This window comes from Neolamprologus multifasciatus, chromosome 15 (assembly GCF_963576455.1).
Source record: "Neolamprologus multifasciatus chromosome 15, fNeoMul1.2, whole genome shotgun sequence".
NCBI classification, from domain to species: domain Eukaryota; kingdom Metazoa; phylum Chordata; class Actinopteri; order Cichliformes; family Cichlidae; genus Neolamprologus; species Neolamprologus multifasciatus.
This window is the reverse complement of record NC_140453.1, coordinates 21,785,152-21,805,948: the sequence shown is the minus strand read 5'-3', so window position 1 is coordinate 21,805,948 and position 20,797 is coordinate 21,785,152. Positions and strand designations below refer to the sequence as shown.

The 20,797-nt window shown below is 37.8% G+C and overlaps 1 protein-coding gene across 2 annotated transcripts in view; it reads left to right on the top strand.

The window, feature by feature from the left end:
* LOC146502044 (clavesin-2) overlaps window positions 1-20,797 on the top strand; it is a 49,715-nt gene that overhangs the window by 20,154 nt on the left and 8,764 nt on the right. For both annotated transcript variants that reach the window (XM_085134292.1, XM_085134291.1), the window contains 2 exons: window positions 19,097-19,207; window positions 19,898-20,130. In XM_085134292.1, coding sequence (XP_084990418.1) covers window positions 19,097-19,207; window positions 19,898-20,130 — 344 coding nt within the window. The remainder of the gene's footprint in view (window positions 1-19,096; window positions 19,208-19,897; window positions 20,131-20,797) is intronic.

Sequence of the window (20,797 nt, the reverse complement as noted above, 5' to 3'; positions counted from 1 at the left end):
ATTAATTCCACTCTACTGATTTATAATCCTCCTGCTTTTCTCCATCGCCATGAAGTGTAATAAAAAGGTTACAAGGCAGCCTGTAATTTATCTTTTTTTTATCTAAAGCAGTTTAATCGGGACATCAAGTTTAAATTCATTTTCCATTTATAAGGTGGAAAAACTGGTTAACTTTAAATGGAATCAACTAATTTTTTTGTTTTGCATTATATTAGGAATCATATCCTTGATAGTAGGCAGTTTGCCAACAATCCCCATGCCTTGTAAATGTCACTATCCTGTTGTTTCAGTCTGCAAGAAGGAAATTGAGACAGTTTTTAGTGAACAAAGAAGCTCTTGACCAGGTTTTTCTTTGTAACTAACGCTGTATTGATTGAGATTGTCCTTTCTGCCCGTTATCTCTGAAATGCAGATGGATGAAGACAGCAGCTATCTGACCAAATGCTCTCCCACTTCAATAAAATAAGCTACACTGAGTTTGGCTGCTATAAGCTTTTGATAATTTGAACAAAATCTGCCAGTAGCTGGTATTCTCTGCCAATATTCTAGATCACATTCAGTCTTTGAAATTGAATGTGCAGCAGCATTGGTCCCTTTGTTCATACACTTGAAAAGAATGATTTAAGTGCCTATTTGACTGTGAAATCTCCAAAGCACCGAATGCTTCACATGTCAGTGCCGAACATGTGACTAGTTAAAGTAATAGTTGGATACATTTCAGAAGCATGTTAGTCTGCACAGCCAACATGTTATTGTATTTAGCTGCCCTGTGTTAACTGGTAAATTTCAAATCTTTTGAAGTCACACATACACTTTAGAATTAGATTTTTTTTTTCTATGGAACCTCTATGCAGTATATTTAATTTTTATGTATGAAGGACAGACAAATGATAGAAAAGTCACAACGCCTCTTCGTCTTTTAGCAAAACCGACTTAATCTCATGTCACACCAAAATGGCAGTTAAGGAGTTGAAAACAACATTAAGAGCTTCTGGGGAAAAACATAGAAAACCAGAACTTGTTTCATCTTTGCACATGAAGAAATGTTAATTTGATTTTCAGTACAGAAGCATAATATTTGTTTTACAGACTCCAGGCAAGAAAGGCAATGGGGTTTCTTTTAGCCTCATATTCGTGATATATTATTTGGATCAGGATGATGACAGATCGAATTTGCCATTTATACTTTTGTGTTTGTTTTCATGCAAGTCACAGAATATTAACATTAAGACCGCATGTTTCTAAAATGACTAACTTAAACTAATGATAGCACTAATACCAAGGCTAAATTTCTTAGAAGTTTGATTTTCTTTAACTGCTAATTTACATTTGTATTTGTATTCCTGGCCTGTTCTCAAGCAGTTTTGCATGATTCATAGTTACAATAATCTAATCTAATACCAGGCTTTGGTACAGCCAAGACAGCTAGTTTTGGACAGACGAAGAACCGAGGGTCAGATCAAATCTGGAGATCTGGATTACAGTTTGTTATCAGAAATGACTCACATTGAAAACTGGAGCCCTTGTGGCTATTGTGGGTGTGTGGGTCATGCTGACTTTGTAGCTCTATGCCTGCTGTGTTCAGAGAACTGAAGAATGGCAGAATGGAAAATTGGCACATCCTGGAAACAAGCACGAGCCTATTGCCTTCAGACACAGAAATCAGTCACTTTGCTCAGGGAATTTGATGTTGGGCAACCATTACCTTTTTTTTTTGTTTTATTTCTATACATATGATTCAAGATACTGTTTTATGTCAACTAAAACTCAAAGAAAACATGTACAATATCGGCATTCACAAAAACAAATACAACAGCAAGAATGCAGTTTTTCTTCCAGTTCCACTTCTGGTAAGCTTCTGAATATGGATTTGAACTGTGTGTTATTGATTTTTTTATGATTTTTTTTATAAATGCAAATGCAGATAGCAGCTTTGGGTTGCACCTCTAATATCCAGGGACTCAATGAAGATTATCAGTTTGCATGATGCAGTGGTGAACCAGGAAGGATAGGCAAAATCAGCCCTCTGCTGCTACGTCTCACTCTCCTCTGCCCTTCGTCTGTTTGGCAGGAAGACAAGATCTGTTGAGCTTCAGCCCACAATCTGGACACTCAGGTCAACTCCACCAAACACACACAAAAACAGCGAGTGAGAGAGAGAGAGAGAGAGAGAGACCAGGGGCAGAAACCTGGCAGTGCTAAGAAGTCCTCTAGCAGATTTTTTAAAAAGAGCTTACCATTTGCTTGTTCCTTTGTGAACTCCAGCCAATTCAGAAACAAACCTCCTTTATTATCATAAAACATAGACTAAAGCACTGCTGTGAAGGATGGATTTGAATGTTCAGGGTCATTAACTTGTCAATTTAGTAAATACCTGATATGGCAGAGAAAATTCACAAGAGGCGGAATTAAAATATATAGAGAGATTTAAATACATGTCTGATCTCGCTGTTGGGGAAAAATTTAATTTCTCTCTCAGAGCTCCTGAGTGGAGTTGGCAGTATATCCTGCTGAGAGTTTAATTGGTGTAACCTTTCCTCTCAGTCTCAGTTTTGTGCAGGAAATAAGCTATAAGGTTACTTTAGATACCTGGGACACTTTGTAAGTGTTCATTGCCTCATTATATTTTTCAAGCCTCTGGTCTTTTTACATAAACTGAAGAATCTTTATAATTAGGAATGATTTATATATATGTAAATGCCATATTTTGGCATAAATTGCTGCTCTCCTGGAAGATGTGCATTAACAGCCTTTTACTTGCAATTTGCTCTAGGTGCATTGATTAGATTCATTGTATTTAAGTGCACACCAAGGTTATACTGATGAACACTGAATCATCACGCTGAGGGAGGCTTCAAATAAAACACGGGTGCGTGTTGCACCTGCGCAGGCTGAGAGGGAAAAGATATGAACATCAAACGATGATTTCTTACTCTACATGTGAGCCAGTTTAGCTGCAGGTGGAAATTTTACCATGAATCTCATCCCACTTCCTCACATGCTTTACATTTATAATGCTGTAGGTGAAATCCAGGATTTGCAAGTAATGGACTACATGTAGTTAGTATTGTGTAATCAGATTATAAAAGCTAAGTAGGTATAATCAACTTTGATTTGCATTGATTTGATTTGATTTGATTTGACTAAAAGATTTGTAATTATTTTATAAGTGGAATGTTAATGATACTTTGCTTGTGATGGAGTGCTTATAATGAAAAAGGCATCTGACATATACATATGGCTATTTATAGTTCTATATATTTGTGTAAATGACTTGATTTGAACTGTAAGCTATGTTTTATTTGCAGAAAAAGAAAAAGATAGTATTTTAGTATAAGGTGCAGTGCATACATCGGGTGGTAGGATTACATGTTGTTTGCATGTTATCTATTGGATCATGCTTCTAATCTCCATGACAAGTAACTGAAAATCTGACCCAACAATTATGACATAAAGTCTGTGATAGAAGCCTACCCAGAAATTTAAGGAAATTAATAAGATTGGTTATTGAGAATCTGTTCTCAGCAGGAATCAGTTGTGCATTTTTCTCAGCAATCTCTTAAAAGCGCTCAGCCTACTGCACCTTAAAGCTTCACAAGACTTCAGCAACACAGCACAATGCAATTTCTCTGCAAAGTTATTTAATATACAATAGATAACAGCGTTTATATTTCTGCTAGTGCTTTTCTTCAGTGTGTCATTGTTAGATTTTATTTTATTTTAACTTTTTTATTGCAATCATACTGTGTTATGCCAGAGAGTATTTTCTATCATACGTTTTAACCATGATAGCATGAATGTGCTAAAAATAAAAGTAGCTAAGAAGGCTTAAAAAAAGAGCACATCATGCATGACAAAAATTCAATTCAATTCAATTCAATTTTATTTATATAGCGCCAAATCACAACAAATGTCGCCTCAAGGCGCTTCATAGATACAGAGAAAAGCCCAACAATCATATGACCCCCTATGAGCAAGCACTTTGGCGACAGTGGGAAGGAAAAACTCCCTTTTAACAGGAAGAAACCTCCGGCAGAACCAGGCTCAGGGAGGGGCGGCCATCTGCTGCGACCGGTTGGGGTGAGAGAAGGAAGACAGGATAAAGACATGCTGTGGAAGAGAGACAGAGATTAATAACAGATACGATTCAATACAGAGAGGTCTGTTAATACATAGTGAGTGAGAAAGGTGACTGGAAAGGAAAAACTCAATGCATCATGGGAATCCCCCGGCAGCCTACATCTATGGTCACCTGGTCCAGCCCTAACTATATGCTTTAGCAAAAAGGAAGGTTTTAAGCCTAATCTTAAAAGTAGAGATAGTGTCTGTCTCCTGAATCCAAACTGGAAGCTGGTTCCACAGAAGAGGGGCCTGAAAACTGAAGGCTCTCCCTCCCATTCTACTTTTAAATACTCTAGGAACAACAAGTAGGCCTGCAGAGCGGGAGCGAAGTGCTCTAATAGGGTGATATGGTACTACAAGGTCATTAAGATAAGATGGGGCCTGATTATTTAAGACCTTGTATGTGAGGAGCAGGATTTTGAATTCAATTCTGGATTTAACAGGAAGCCAATGAAGGGAAGCCAAAACAGGAGAAATATGCTCTCTCCTTCTAGTCCCTGTCAGTACTCTTGCTGCAGCATTTTGGATTAACTGAAGGCTTTTCAGTGAGTTTTTTGGACATCCTGATAATAATGAATTGCAGTAGTCCAGCCTGGAAGTAATAAATGCATGAACTAGTTTTTCAGCGTCACTCTGAGACAGGATATTTCTAATTTTAGAGATGTTGCGCAAATGGAAGAACGCAGTCTTACATATTTGTTTAATATGTGCGTTGAAGGACATATCCTGGTCAAAAATGACTCCAAGGTTCCTCACAGTGTTACTGGAGGCCAAGGTAATGCCATCCAGAGTAAGAATCTGGTTAGATACCATATTTCTAAGCTTTTCAGCGCCGAGTACAATGACCTCAGTTTTATCTGAGTTAAGAAGCAGAAAGTTAGTGGCCATCCAAGTCTTTATGTCTTTAAGACATTCCTGCAGTTTAACTAATTGGTGTGTGTTATCTGGCTTCATGGACAGATAGAGCTGGGTGTCATCTGCATAGCAGTGAAAATGTATGCTATGTCTTCTAATGATGCTGCCTAGGGGAAGCATGTATAATGTAAACAGAATTGGTCCTAGCACCGAACCCTGTGGAACTCCATAATTAACCTCAGTGTGTGAAGAGGACTCTCCATTTACATGCACAAATTGGAGTCTATTAGATAGATATGATACAAACCACTGCAGTGCAATACCTGTAATACCTACAGCATGTTCTAATCGCTCTAATAGAATATTATGGTCAACAGTATCGAATGCTGCACTAAGGTCAAGAAGGACAAGCACAGAGATGAGTCCACTGTCAGAGGCCATAAGAAGATCATTTGTAACCTTCAATAAAGCTGTTTCTGTGCTGTGATGAACTCTGAAACCTGACTGAAACTCTTCAAATAAACCATTCCTCTGCAGATGATCTGTTAGCTGTTTGACAACTACTCTTTCAAGGATTTTTGATATGAAAGGAAGGTTGGAGATTGGCCTATAATTAGCTAAGACTGCTGGGTCTAGAGATGGCTTTTTGAGTAAAGGTTTAACTGCAGCCACCTTGAAGGCCTGTGGTACATAGCCGATTATTAGAGATAGGTTGATCATATATAAGATCGAAGAATTAATCAATGGCAGGACTTCTTTGAGCAGTTTTGTAGGAATGGGGTCTAAAAGACACGTTGATGGTTTGGAGGAAGTAATTATTGAAGTTAACTCAGAAAGATCGATTGGAAAAAAAGAGTCTAACTTAACATCAATGGAACTAAGAGTAGCTGTAGATAATATTACATCTGTGGGATGATTATTGGTAATTTTTTCTCTAATGATAAAAATTTTATTTGTGAAGAAGTTCATGAAGTCATCACTAGTTAACGTTAAAGGGATGGTTGGCTCAACAGAGCTCTGACTTTTTGTCAGCCTGGCTACAGTGCTGAAGAGAAACCTGGGGTTGTTCTTATTTTCTTCAATCAGTGATGAGTAGTAAGCTGTTCTGGCTTCGCGGAGGGCTTTCTTATAAAGCAACAAACTATTTCTCCAGGCTAAATGATGATCCTCTAAATTTGTGACACGCCATTTCCTCTCCAGATTACGAGTCATCTGCTTTAGGGTACGTGTTTGAGAATTATACCACGGGGTCAGGTACTTCTGATTAGAGACCTTAGTTTTCACTGGAGCTACAGTATCCAGAGTCGTACGTAGTGAGGAGGTGAAATTATTAACAAGATAATCGACCTCTGTTGGGGTAGCGTTCAGATAGCTGCTCTGCTCTGTGTTGGTACAGGGCATTGACGATGATAACAGTGGCTGGATTATATTCTTAAACTTAGTTACAGCGCTTTCAGAAAGACATCTACTTTGATAAAGTCCACTCTCCACTGCTGCGTAATCAATTATTGTAAATGTAAATGTTATCAAGAAATGATCAGACAGGAGAGGGTTTTCAGGAAACACTGTTAAATGTTCAGTTTCTATGCCATATGTTAAAACAAGATCTAGAGTGTGATTAAAGTGGTGGGTGGGTTCTTTTACATTTTGAGAGAAACCAATTGAGTCTAACAACAGATTAAATGCCATGTTGAGGCTGTCATTTTTACAATCATAGGGGATGCTTGAACTAAATGCTGGCTGTTTTAAGTGCTGTTTATCCATCAGGACTGTTCTGGTGAGTTTCTCAAATTTGGCAATATCTGTCCTCTTTGAAAACTTATACCAAACAAATGTAGACGGATGGCACTACAAACTGGTGAAAAAAAACATATATCTAACATTATGGGCAATATTTGTTTTTAAGGTAGATATCAAAACTAGAGAGGGGTTTAATATAAACAATATGATCCCAGAAAGGAACAAATAGAATAAACAATTTGAGCATCATTGCAGAGCAAATAGGTCTCATTGTTTAAAAGGTTTTGGAAAAAAGACAGATGAAAATGTACTGAGTGGATATAGAGCAACAGCAGGAGGAGGATGACTCTTGAGTCCTTGATTGGATAAAAGGCTCCAGGGAAATAAAAGATGGAAGTGGAGCCCAAGGTTGAACCAATGCTGCATTTATTCTTTAGAAAAGTGGAGTACAAAGGTTATTTTATTGGAGGAGCTGGTTTGTTTTTCAGCATGGGTAAAAAAATTCAGCCTTCAGGGATCATCGAAGTGGCACTGCTGTACACTCCTGTCCCAGAACGGTGACAGGAAACAGAGCATTTTCTGTCACTTACAGGAAGATCTACCCTTCGTTTCCCCCTCCTTTTTTTAGGTTCAGCATTAACTTCACTCAGATGACTTTGATAAAGAACAGGCCAGCAGCAAACAATGTTGTAACTCCAGGCTACACTTTAAACCCTGAGAAAGACAAGAAAAAAAACACTCAAATGGATGTTGTCTTTTTTTCTCAGAAACTCACTTTTACTGGAGGACACGTTTACTCATCCCAGTTCAGATGGGAAGTGACAGAAGCAGAGCAGAGAATAGAGAGTGCTCATCAACCTGATCTGTTGTAGAAAGACTGAAAAAGCATGACGGAGCGAGACAGAGCGAAACTATGACCACAACTCAGAATCACAGAGTGCTGGAGGACACACGTCAGATTTGGTTACGTCTGCTGCTTGCTAGTGGAGTGCTGATAGACTCGAACTCACCGACAAAACTCTTGGATGTTACAGATGTGTTGCTGGAAATACTGGGATGCAAGTATGCCGAGAGGAATATATTCTAAGAAATGATTGTTTGCAATGACATTATGTAGAAGTTAACAACAACACCCTTAATAACTACAAAGATTAGGAAACAAAATGTATTTATAGCGGCATGAACAGAGTTTTCTGTGTTTTTTATTATAAATGAAAAGATAGATGTCAAGAGATAAACCGTGGTATTTTATGAGGAAGTTATGAGTTATAGAGCAGTTTGTGAGGCTGCTAAAGGACATGTTATCAACTGGTGCAGGGAATAGCATGACAGTGGTGAGGTGTGCTGTAGGAGTAACAGATGCGTTCAAAGTTTGGGTGGGATTACTTCAGGGATCACCTCTGAGCCCCTTCTTCTTTACAGTTGTGATGGACAGGCTGACAGATGAGGCCAGGCAGGAGTCGCTGTGGACTGTGATGTTCACAGATGACATTGTGATCTGCTGTTAGAGTAGGAAGAGGTGGAAGAGAGCCTGGAGAGGTGGAGGTATCCTCTGTAGATAATGTGAATGACAAGTCAGTAGAAACAAGACAGAATACGTGTGTGTGAATGTGAGAGAGACGTGTAAAAGTGAATGTGCAAGGAGTAGAATAATGAAGGTGGGTGAGTTTAAATACCTAGGGTCAACCCTACAAAACAAAAGACAGTACACAAGACAGGTAAGCAAGAGAGTGGAGGCAGGGGGGAGAGTGTGTCAACAGTGATTTGTGACTGAGGGATAGCAGCAAGTGTGAAAGTATGGGCTTACAAGATGGTAGTGCGACCTGCTATGATGTATTGTTTGGAGACAGTGGCACTGACAAAGAGACATGACAACCAGAAGGCACAGGATTAGCAATGAGTATATCAGAGGGACAGCTCACAATGAGCAGCATAGAGACACAGAGAGAGACAGAGCTGAATGAATAGTGGATATACTGGACAAGGGGTGTTAACGATGGAGCTGCCCGGCAGCAAGAAAAGATTCATGGATGTAGTGAAGTAGGGCGTGCAGAGGGCCGGTGTGACAGACGCAGATGCTTGGATGAGGGTGGGATTGAGACAGATGATCTGCTGTAGCAATACTTAAAGGGAGCAGCCAAAACAAGAAGATAAAATAGTGTTGTGAACAGTACATACATTTGAGATATATTTACGGTATTTGTATAGCACCAGTTTAGTTTTTTCACCTCAAGGTGATATGGATTATAAGATTAAAACTCTACAAAATTAGAAACTGAACCTCACAAATCCATTGATCGTGTACGAACAGCACTTGGTGATTTTTACAGAGATCTTCAATGAACAGTTAGGGTTTAAGAGGGAAAATAAAACAGAAAAACATAGAAAAACCACAGGCAACAAGCAAAACACAAATGACAAAGACTTCAGGCTTCACAATTGTTTAATTCTTTGCTTCTCCATCTTTTGGCACTTCTCCTTCAGGACTGAGGTGGACTATATTCATCCCTCATGAGTCAAAACTATCACCTCTGCCTATGAATAATGAACTAATATTACCGTATCCAGCCTTGGAATTCAATTCTACCATGTACACTATAGTCAAAGTCAAAGTAAACTTCATTGTCATCTCTGCTATATACAGTTCAGTATATAGAGAGACGGAACGACGTGGCTCCAGTTCCATACAGTGCAAAAGAACAACAATAAATATAGGAAGACTAAGAATAAGAAGAATAAATATATATACACTTTGAGACTAAGGTAAGGGGAGAAAATATACATTTTGAGGTAACAACCTTTAACAACTTAGTAAGGATTGCTTGTCCTCTGAATTCAAGTGACCGAAGAGCACCTACAAAAGGAAAATTAAATCCAGTCTGCTTCAACTCAATGTGTCAGAGATGCTTTTCATGTGTTTTTACAAGCTGAATTTCTGCAATAGGTTTACTACTTTCACTTGCTTGTCCAGGTCAGCATGGGTTAATAATAAAAGGAAACTCGGGGATGTTGTGGATCTGCTTCCCATTGTCTGGCTCCATCATGTCTCGAGCTGCTGTCACAGCTCCCGTTTGATAAACTAAATAATAAATGAGCAGGCTGTGACTTACAGTAGCTCTGTGTGACCTGATCTTACAGGTTCAGCAGGTTCAGACATAAAATACATGGTTTACCCACCAAAGATCTGTCTGTCTTGTTTTCTGTTGCTGTGTGAAAGCTGTTCTGAGAGAAACTCTTCTTCTACTTCTTCTTGCCTGCTGCTGTAGTCTAACCTGAAACTGAATCAAATTGTTACTTATGTTATCAGAAAATAGAGCTTGATCAGTTTTATTCAGTTTTGTTAATAAAAAAAAATAGAAAAACAAAGATATTGTTAGGATTGTTGTGCCAACATGAAACTAAAAAAAGCAACTCCTTAGCTATGACTCCCTTTTCTTGGACATTTGGTCCAAATTGTGTTTTATACCCACCACATTTCCACTCAAAAGACTTTCTCACCACTTTATGTTTTAGCTTTTCCACATTCAACACTTTGCCAACCTGCTGGGCTACAGTCCAACTATAATTATATCCAATCAGAGCTGCCTGCCCGCTGTGGAGCTCTCAGCAATCCTCAAACAATTATAGTACTTTATGACAATGAACCAGTGGTTAACATTTTAAAAGGTTCTCTTTGCAGCCTGTATCACCGGTAACTTTCAGAGTATCTGTGTCAAGAACATTTTACTCTTTTACTTTTTATATCTCGATTAATATATCTGGTGAAAGGTTCAGAAGAAAAAGCTGTATGATTAATAAGTGGACTAATATCTCTAAGGGAAAAGGGCATTTTGTCTAAACATGCAGTGTTTTCTTTAGATCACCTAATAAAGTAAATTTGAATAAATCTCAGAGCACTGCTGCTTTTCACACTCCAGTTTGTCTCTTGATCCAACTATTTTTGAAAGGTACATCAGTACTAAAGTCATAAAATATTCACCTGCCCTGACAGTTACATAATACCTTTACCGACAAACTCCTTTCAGTCATGCTGGGTAGCACTCTGAAGCGTTTCTCTGTAAACGCTGTTTTAAACAGCAGGTAGTGTTTTCCTTTTGCTTTGAGAAAGACTTAAAGTCAAACACACCAAATGACAATATCTTGAAAAGAATTTAAAGCAGCAAGGGTAGAAAATATGTGGAAAATACTGTGTACTAACTCTTACTGTTTCATCTTTCCTTGGTCTTCTTTGAATATCAGAGCCCTGCTGCTTTTGTTTTTCCTGCGTGTTTGGTTTGGTTTGGTAAATTGCCTTTGCTGTCATTAAATTTCAAATTCAGTGGCCGATGAGTGAAATACTAGTTAGAGCATGTGACGAACACTCACATTCAGAATGTGGTTTAAGAGTAGTTTTGCAAGGTTTTTTGGCTTTTTGTTGTTATAGGTTGTTATATATAAACATTCTTGATTATAGTGTCTACAAATTTATTGAAAAGACCAAGAGCAATCATATTATCTAATCCACTGATCCTTGTAACATTTATTATGCAATATATCTTACATAGTAGTGTCACAGAACCTCAGTTATATCCAGAAACCATTAAGCAGATCAGTGAGCTACAATGTTACACTCTGTGGCACACTGCCATGTCCCGTAATCACATTAAACACACTGCAGTTTATTTTCACTCAATCTGCTGTCATATTAATAGTAAATGTACATTCATTCACTGAAGCATTTAGCCCTAACCAATGCTCTGATTTCTCCTATTTGGGTATCATTTCATGACATACTACGGTCATGTATTCAAGAGTGATGGAGAGACCCAAATGCTGATAATTGAAGCAGACTAAATTAACACACAACAAGAGGTTTATTGAGGCTAAAGGTCAGGATTTCAATAGTTCAAAAACAAACAGAAACACGAAAACCTTGAGGAACAAACAATGAGAAGACAGGGGTGAGTAACAGACAGAGTAAGCAGAAGCACTGAACTATTTATGCACATGAAGGTTAGCAGGAAAGTGGAAACAGGAAACAAGACACAGCTGAACTTAATCTAGACAAAGAGACAAAGTAAAAGTAAATGCAAGAGACAAGAGACAAATAAAACAGGAAGTGAGTGACAATAAGTGAAACAGGAAAATAGAGAGATATAAGTTAACTTTACAAAGTAACAGGAGGATGAGACAGAGGGAAACCCTGAGGCAATTAATAACTCTAGAAATATGCTTGGGATAGGCTCCAGACCTCTGAATTGGATAAGTGGGAGAAAGTGGATGGATGGATATAAATACAAACAGTAACTGAAATTCAAATATTACAAGAACTGAAGTCACATAATGCTATTGAATAAATGGAAATCCCACCTAAATAATAAATAAAAAACATGGAAAAACAAACAAAATCACCTAGAGCAAAAAATTAAAGTTACCAAAAAAGGGAGAAAAGAGCAGCGATCGTGACAAATGCCAAAATGGGAAGTAAAGGGGATCTATGATCCAAATTTCATCTATATGTTTTCATTTTTGACCTGTACTTGAGTAGCTTTGCATATTTCATTGATAAAAATATTATCTCCTGGTCTTTCATCCAGCCCCTCAGTTCATCCATGATCTGATATACTGACGTTTTAGCTCCTCCCTTTTAGGTTTCTACTGCCTCTGTCAGACAAAAGATTTGTTTAGCAAGTGTTTGGGGGCATTTAAGGATATCCATCTCATCTTTAAAATACTTGGAAAATGTGTATATAGATCAAATAAAACTAAATGTGTTTTCTTTATATTACATGATGTGGTAGATATGGATATATATATATTTTTTATCTTTCTTTACAAAATGTATGGGCTATGCCTGAAATTAAATGTCAGCAGGCAACAGAATATTTACATGATGTCAAAGAAAATTTATCTCATAAGGTTAATGAGGACACCATATGTTGCTGTGTCTGATTTTGTGTGTCCTGTTAGCATCTTTTAATTTATAACATTGATGTGCAGGTACAACAGATGTAAATTAGCCTTTTGGCTGAATCTCTCACATTAGCAGCATCCTTACAGCATGTTAATTAACATGTGTTGACACTCATAGAATAATAATGGGTTAAGAAACTTGAGGAAAGTGAGACTGAAGATTAAATGAATGTAATAGAATGTGTACTGAAAGATTAGCATGTCCTTTGCAGCCCATATTGGTTTTTAAATATTTGTCCTTATTTTCTCCAGTAATGACATCCAAATGCTATAAATTGAAAACCCTGAATATTTTCTGGTTTTCTGTCTATTAAAAGACACATTTGGTCTCCTTAAGGAAGACTCACTACTTCACAGTCGCCACAGTGCAGCTTATAATCTATCTGAACAGACGTTTCACAGAAGAAGCAGCTGTGGCTGCTGATGATTGGCTGACTTCATCTGTTCTTTGCTCCAACCATTACGGGTAAATCACATGTCGTTACTGCTGTGTTTCTGTGCGCCTCTGAACAGACACGGTGTGTGACCCACAGTGTTCATGTCAGCCTATCAGTTCATGATTTATGATACCAGAAGCCCAGAAACACTGGAGAACCTATGCTGATGTTGCATTTAATTCATGTGGGACAAAAGAGGCTGTCATGGTTACAACGTGAAAAGCCTGATTACTTTTTGTCCCACTTGACAGATTTTTTTTTCTGTGCATCCAAACGTTGGATTGTTTTCCTCACTCATTCCCATCAGTTTACAGGAAGTTAAGGTTTGTCATAAATAATATTCTTAATGACTATCTAACACATTTCTTGGCTTGTCAAACTAATTTCCTTTAATATTTTGTTATTGTTAAATCATCCAAATAGTCTAGCATTATTTTTGACATTATAAAAGGTCAGTGCTTATTTTGTGTCATCAGAGATGAGTTTTATTTCCCTGGGTGGAGCAGGTAAGCATCACCATGGCAGAATGTGCTGGGTTTTAACACATACCAAACATGCCCGGCTCTTTCAGCTCAAAGTCACAGTGGGAGGGAAAAATGAAGTGTTTTTTTCCTTTTAGTATAGTCTCATTTTAAGAAAAATGGACACTAATTCCCAGTCATTACTGTAATTACTGTAGACAAAAAAAGCGACCATCACCAACAAGATTGGCAGCTTTTGTGCTGCATTTTGCAGGTTGTGGCCCCAGGTTAGATTTAGACGGAAAACTGTTGGATTGCCTCATGTCACTAAGCAGGAGGTTGGTGCTGCTTTCTATGGCGAACCAAATCATTTCTAATGTGTTTATCCTCGTTGGTGAAGCCACAGGCTCTCGGGGGGGGGGGGGGGGGGGGGGGGGGGATGAAGCAACGTCTAAATGTACAAATTCAGCCTTAATAAATTGAAATAAATAAATAAAAATTCTCCTAATTTCCACATGTTCGCTTGGACCTGTCTCCATCTGCTGTCACCTCTAATTTTTGTCAACCTTTTGCAGTAACTGAACACACACAGCAGTGACCTGGAGCAGGAGTCCAAAAATAAATCCCCTCACTCGCTCATTTGCTTAGAATCGAATTTTGCCTCTCAGGAGCCAAACATCAAAGTAAATGCAGAAGTGGTTTTGACTGTCTGGTTTCTAGAATTTGGCAGCTTGGATTTACTGGCTGCACAGCCTGTGTTTTTTGCACTTAGTTTTGTTTTGTTTTTTTTAAGTAAGACCAGGTCATGGCAAAAACTCTAGGTGAAAAAAAAGGTTCCACTTAAACGCGGGGTAGGCCAAACAATTCAAGAAAATAACCATTTAGTAAACTCCAATTCAAGTGCTCTGAGAGGGAATCAAACTGTTTTCAGACTTTACCAAATCTACCTCCTGGCATGAGTTTCTGAGTTCTATTACTACAATTTTTCTCGTTTCGTGGTTGTTTCTGAAGTATTACCCAATCATCTGCAAAGTTTATATACACACATATTAAAAAGGCAGAGCCCACGGTGATTCACCTGCCTTTGGTGAAACACTTCATTGATGTAACAAGATCTTCGATGTACTGCCAGAATCATACAAATGAAAATGACGAATAGAAAAATAGCTTAACCTAATAATTTTAGCAGTAGTTCAAAAGACAGTGGATCACTTTTGAATTTACAGACCAAATTTTGCTATTTTTTAAAAGTCTCCAGGCAAAGACCGCAATTTCCCAGTGCCTGATCATCCTGCCATCTCCCCAAGAACAGATACAGTTGCTGTGGAGCAGAAGGGTATTAACATTCTCTCATTAGGAGAGCACTATCCACTTCTAAAATGCATGCTGTGGCCCAAACACAAAAATTAAAACAGCATTATAACTGTAGGTTACACACACACACACACACACACACACACACACACACACACACACACACACGCACCAGGGAGTTTATTTTAGGAGAGGATTTATCCTACTATAATTAGTGAACATAAGTGGCCAGGTATGATAAGTCATAAGTCAACTGCATTTCTCTTTTTTTCTTTAGGCTTATAGTTGAACTAATTTATTCTGTTTTTAAATGCTAATCCTCCACTCTTCAACGTTCCCTTCCCACACACAGCAGTATTTTACTGACAAACACATACACCGGGTCAAAAAGAAAATAACAGTTGTCTCCCTGCAAACACACAGTCACATTTAACTATGACAGAAAATCATACTTCTGTTTTTTCTTATTTTGAGATGATGACCGACCTAAACCCACATGCCCACATATGCACACGTGTAGGCAAACAAAGCTATGTAGCAACTTGATATGAATTGTTTTAGTATTATTTTTATTATATTATGATGTTTGGCCTTGTGGGAATCTGTAATATTCGTTGAAAAATGTTTTTACCATACCATTTCATAAGTCACATGCAAGATTTTTAATAGTTGTGAACTATCCAGTGAATTTTTGTTCCCTGGTAAATACAGATTTTGTTCTATTTTGGGATTTGTAAAAGGGGACACAACCAGGTGATGCTTGAGGAAAGACAAGTCATACAGTAGTCATAGTCAGAATCTGCATAATGACATACACCAGCCTTCCCTTTATGGCTTGTAAAGAGATTTGTCTGCTCAGCTGAGTGGAAAAAAATGTAAAAATCAACCTCAGCATCTGGATTGAAGTTAGATTGGACGAATACTGACTCAAATCATCTGCAAGCTCTTGTGTTAGACTTGTCCAATGAATAATATTATATAAAATCTGTCTAAAAGTGTTGAAAATCAATTTTTTCAGCTATTCTTCATCCATTCGTATTACCTCTTGCTATCTCCTTGGTGATTCTTTTCACCTATATTTCATCAAAGGAAAACAAAAGCTGATTTTTTATTTTTTTTAATTTAAGCCTTTAATTCGTTCTCCATCCTCAGTCCTCGAGATCTTCTTACATCTTTCCCTTTGGATCTCCTATTATTCTCACTGTGTCCCCAACCTGTATTTGAATACCTCCTCCCTCTTTCTTTTCCTTCAGACATCACTTGTGCGAAGGCAGATCAATCCTTTAGCGCCTGTTTCTTTTTCTCCTCCTTCTGTCCCTCCAGCGCAGCAGAGGGCCTACATCTCATATTCCATTTTTACTATTTCATGTATAATGCAGTAGGTCCCTTCATCAAAGTGAAAAAATGTCTGTCAGAGCAGAGGGCAGGCCAGAGGTTTAGAATCAAAAAGAAGCACTGAGGGGTCGGACAGCTGAGAGACGAGCTGTCCGACTTCCATTGGACCAAAATACATTTCTTTGTGATTTCTTATCATCTGAACACGAGGTTGAATATTTTTGCAACAATACACAACATCTGAAACATTAACCAGCATTTCTTGTGCAATGTTAAGTTAATCCTTGTTTACATGTTTGTGTAGGCTACACAGAAACAAACAAATGAAATCATCTTAAATGTGCAGCTTTTGTCATATTTTAGAGTTTCCAGAGGTGAATGCAAAACACAGGGGGACGTTAGCTGGGTAACAAGAACAACCAGACTGGAAAAATAAAAAAGTAAAACTAACAGCAAAACACAAGTGATGGGGAACTATCAAAATAAAACAGGAAGAAACTCAACTGGGGATCACTAAACACGGAGATGAGGATTTAACAAGATACAGGAGGATACTGGAGAGGCTAGGATAATAAACCGGTACACACAGGATCAAATATAGATAGGCTGGAGTGGTAATATAATTGGAATTCTAAAATATTAAAAAGCTCATTATAATAAAGTAAGAAATCAAACTCAACCAAACCTCTTGAAACTGAAAACAGTAATAAAGCCAAGTGTTACAGTACGCTCCAGCAACACAAAGACCTAATCAAAAGTCAGTACTGAAGACTGGAAACAGCAAAATCTACAGACCATGACAGCTTTTTAAAAATGTATGAATGAGTAAATTAAACACAGAGGACACATTTTTAGTGTTGTCCACATTTTTCAACATCAACGAAGTTAAAAGAAAATTTAAATTGCAGGAAATGATGGAAGAAGAGTAACTTAGATCAACTTCATGATATGTAAATAAAGTATTTATTTATTTAGCAACTCTTAAGATTGAGGATATTTTCTGGAAGAGTATCCTGTACTGATATCATCAAGATTGAAAATGCATGTTTTTCAAAGGCAGGGAAAACCAGAGCTACTAGAGGAAAGTCATCCAAACACAGCGAGAACATGCAAACTCCACACAGAAGCGAGCTCGTGACCCTCTTGCTGTGAGGCAACAGTGCTAGTTACTGAGCCACCGTGATGCTAACAAACAAACATGACAGAAGTGCTGCATTAGGTTTTGACTTTCTTTGACATTTTTGTCTCTTCCATCCACCTTGGAAGTAGGTCAAGTTGTGCAAGAGAAAGGATGAATGGTAGAAAAAATGTGTCTGAAAAGATTTTCAACCATTTTATGTTTATATTATTTAAAAATCACTAGAGGAGTATGTTTGTCAAAATGCTGAATACTGCATGTTATTATGAAACTTACCATCCATCCAGCTTCTTCTTCGTATCTAATTATGGGCTATCCCAGCTGTCACTGGTTGAGATGCAGACTATACCATGGACTGGCTGCCAGTTTGTCACAGGGCATTTGGACATATATAAATATACAATGTAATAAATATATGGAATTTATATTTGGCAAATGGCACATCTTATGTAGTCAATGAAACATTTCTTGTCTTGGAATATTGGGTGTGTTGGTGGTGCTGCTCTTTGCAGGGAATGAAGAAATAAGTAAATGTAAATGATGATTGGCCCATTACTTTGTTGTTTAGAGGTTAATTTTGGCGTGATTGTTACTCTAAAGGAAAATTCTGAAGGTTGCCTCAATTAATATAAATCATTCTCTGATCCTGAACTAACCTACCAGATCTGTTAGGTTTGTTGTAAATATAGCCTTATATGTCTTTAAATTTTATATGGCTCTAGATCAAAGCTTTGTACAGTGTATGAGCTGACATTACTGCTATCAGAGCAAAATCACTTGAAGTGACTTTGGGCCATGATGATTCATATCAGTCAAATCCCGATTTACAAAGCTGCACTGACCTCAGACACTGTCACTGTCTCTCCCACACATTGCCAACATGTTTTATATAAACATTTTCCCCAAGCCGTTTTTATCAGCCAGCTCTGTTATGTCAGATTGCTGTACAGTCTTCTCCATACTGCTGGACTACGGCCAAACGATGATTCATACACATGGACTGGAGCATAATTATTATAATGGTGTCCACATTCTAGGAATCACTGAGTTAGGCTCAGAGTACACACACTAACCTGTATGAACAAGGCCTCATTTCCCTCTGGGCTTGTCCTGCAGCCACTGCAGACCATTTCCTATTGACTATGAGGTTAGAGGCCATTTACAAAACTAATCTAATGAAAAGAGACAGGAAACTCACTCAGGTAATTTTTCTTTGACTCGTACTGAAACAATGGTGAAAAAACTCATTTTAATTGAGACTGGCACTTTTTCCAAAAGGCTTAACAATATAATGGCGATTAATGAATTTGCAGCAGAAGTTTCCATGGCAATATGTGGTTTACAGTTTATCTTGTATCCTTTGTTTGGTGTGCATTGTTTTGCATATGTCTTTAGTCACCATATGAACTCGTTTCTGGTTAAACATCTTTCACTGGTGATATTTTTCTGCTATTTTCAGTCTTTCTGCTTGACATATAGAGTTGTCTGTTCTTGTTCGTCAAAACAAATAATATCACAAAAACAAAAAAGTAACATAATCTTAGGTGAACATTAAGAGGTTATTAGAATTTGGAAACTGGCAGGAATATTATATAAGGGCATAGCTCAGTACTGACATACAACTTTGTAACACACACACACACACATATATATATATATATATGCATATATATTTACACCATATTCGGCTGACCTCCAGATACCATATTCATCTGTTTTGTTTTTTCTTGTGTTTCCTACAGGACAGTTTTCCTGCCAGATTTGGAGGGATCCACTTTGTGAACCAGCCCTGGTACATTCACGCTCTCTACACCGTCATCCGACCCTTTCTTAAAGACAAGACAAGGAAGAGGGTAAGCCAAGAGATTTGTCTATAATCCGTCTTTCAGCTGGTGCAAAATCAGGTAAAAAAGCACCCTCCAAATTGGGACCACAGACAGTCTAACAGTAAAAATAACCACACAGAGAGCCATATTGTTCTTCTCAGAGGCCCACATTAATGTGGATGATAGGTGAAAACTATTAGCAAGCTGGAATTCATATGGTCTCCTTTTAATAAAGTAATTTGGTTCTGATTGTTTTGTGTTTTTCTTTCTAAATTTGAAATGGTAATGACCTATTCAGCAACCTATAAACTTAAAAAATACATACATGCTAAAAATAGAATATAGAATTGGGTTATAACAAGTTGTGCTACTCAAATTTAATAGGAACGATGACATTTTGGGTCTGGTTACTGGCCTAATAGTCAAGCTTTTTTGGGCTTTGTGATCTTTTTCATGGTTTCAAGAAGAGATATGAAATTGAATGTGGACAGAAAAATTCCAAGAATTTCAACATCCTCGTTCCAACAAAGCTAAATCAAATGAATGGCTTGTTACTAGACCTTTGCCAAACTTGATGTCATGCTGAAGAGGTAATTCAACCATTTGATTCAGCTGCGTTACAGTAGGGATGCAAAGCTGCAGGACAGTAGCTCTGGAGGACTGGAGTTGGAGACCTCTGGTCTAAATTGTTTCCCCTTGCATCTTTTCCCTTTGCAGATTTTCATGCATGGTAACAACCTAAACAGCCTCCATCAGCTCATCCACCCAGAGATCTTGCCATCGGAGCTTGGTGGGATGATGCCACCCTACGATATGGGGACATGGGCTCGAACACTGCTGGACCACGCATATGATGAGGAGACTGACTACTGTCCAGAGTCCTACACCCTATCAGTACAAGACCTGGAGAGAGACCTGGAGAAAAACCTTTCCCCAAAGACCATGAAGAGGTCAGAGAATAATTTAATTTAAAAATTAAACAATGCACAAAAAATGAATAAAATGCTTGTTTTACAATAGGATATACTGTGGAACTAATTTGGTTATCTTTGAATAATTATAGTAAACAAATGACATAATAACAGAACTATACAGATTTTATCTCACTGTGGTCTTCTTGTAATCATTGTTTCAGCTGACGGGGATGAATATGCTCTAAATGGTTCCATCTGATTTTATATTCATTCGATTTTTATTTAAGCAACTAGTGTTATTTGGCTGGACCTCTTTGTGATTCTTGTGCAGATTTATTTATAAAAGATGGACATAGTCTAGTGGCTCAATCCTGCATTAATGGCCAGCAGATGTAGAATCCTGTAGTTATGGTTTACATTTGATTTATGTGACGTTTTTCTGGTGAGTGTAGATTCCCAATTACTAGTTTGAAGTTTTGTTTGTCCTGGTTCTATTTAAAGTAAAACAGACAGACAGTCAGGGTGTATTTTATGGTGCGGTTGTCTTGTGCTCAACAAGCCCCAAAAACAAAATGATATGCCTCAAAAAGCTGAATTTAGCCTCAAATAGCTTAGTCGACCTTTTATAACCACAAGCTGTGGTTTGAAAAAAGAAGCAATAAAGGTGCAAAATGATATGATGGGGTCAATAAATAGTTTATGA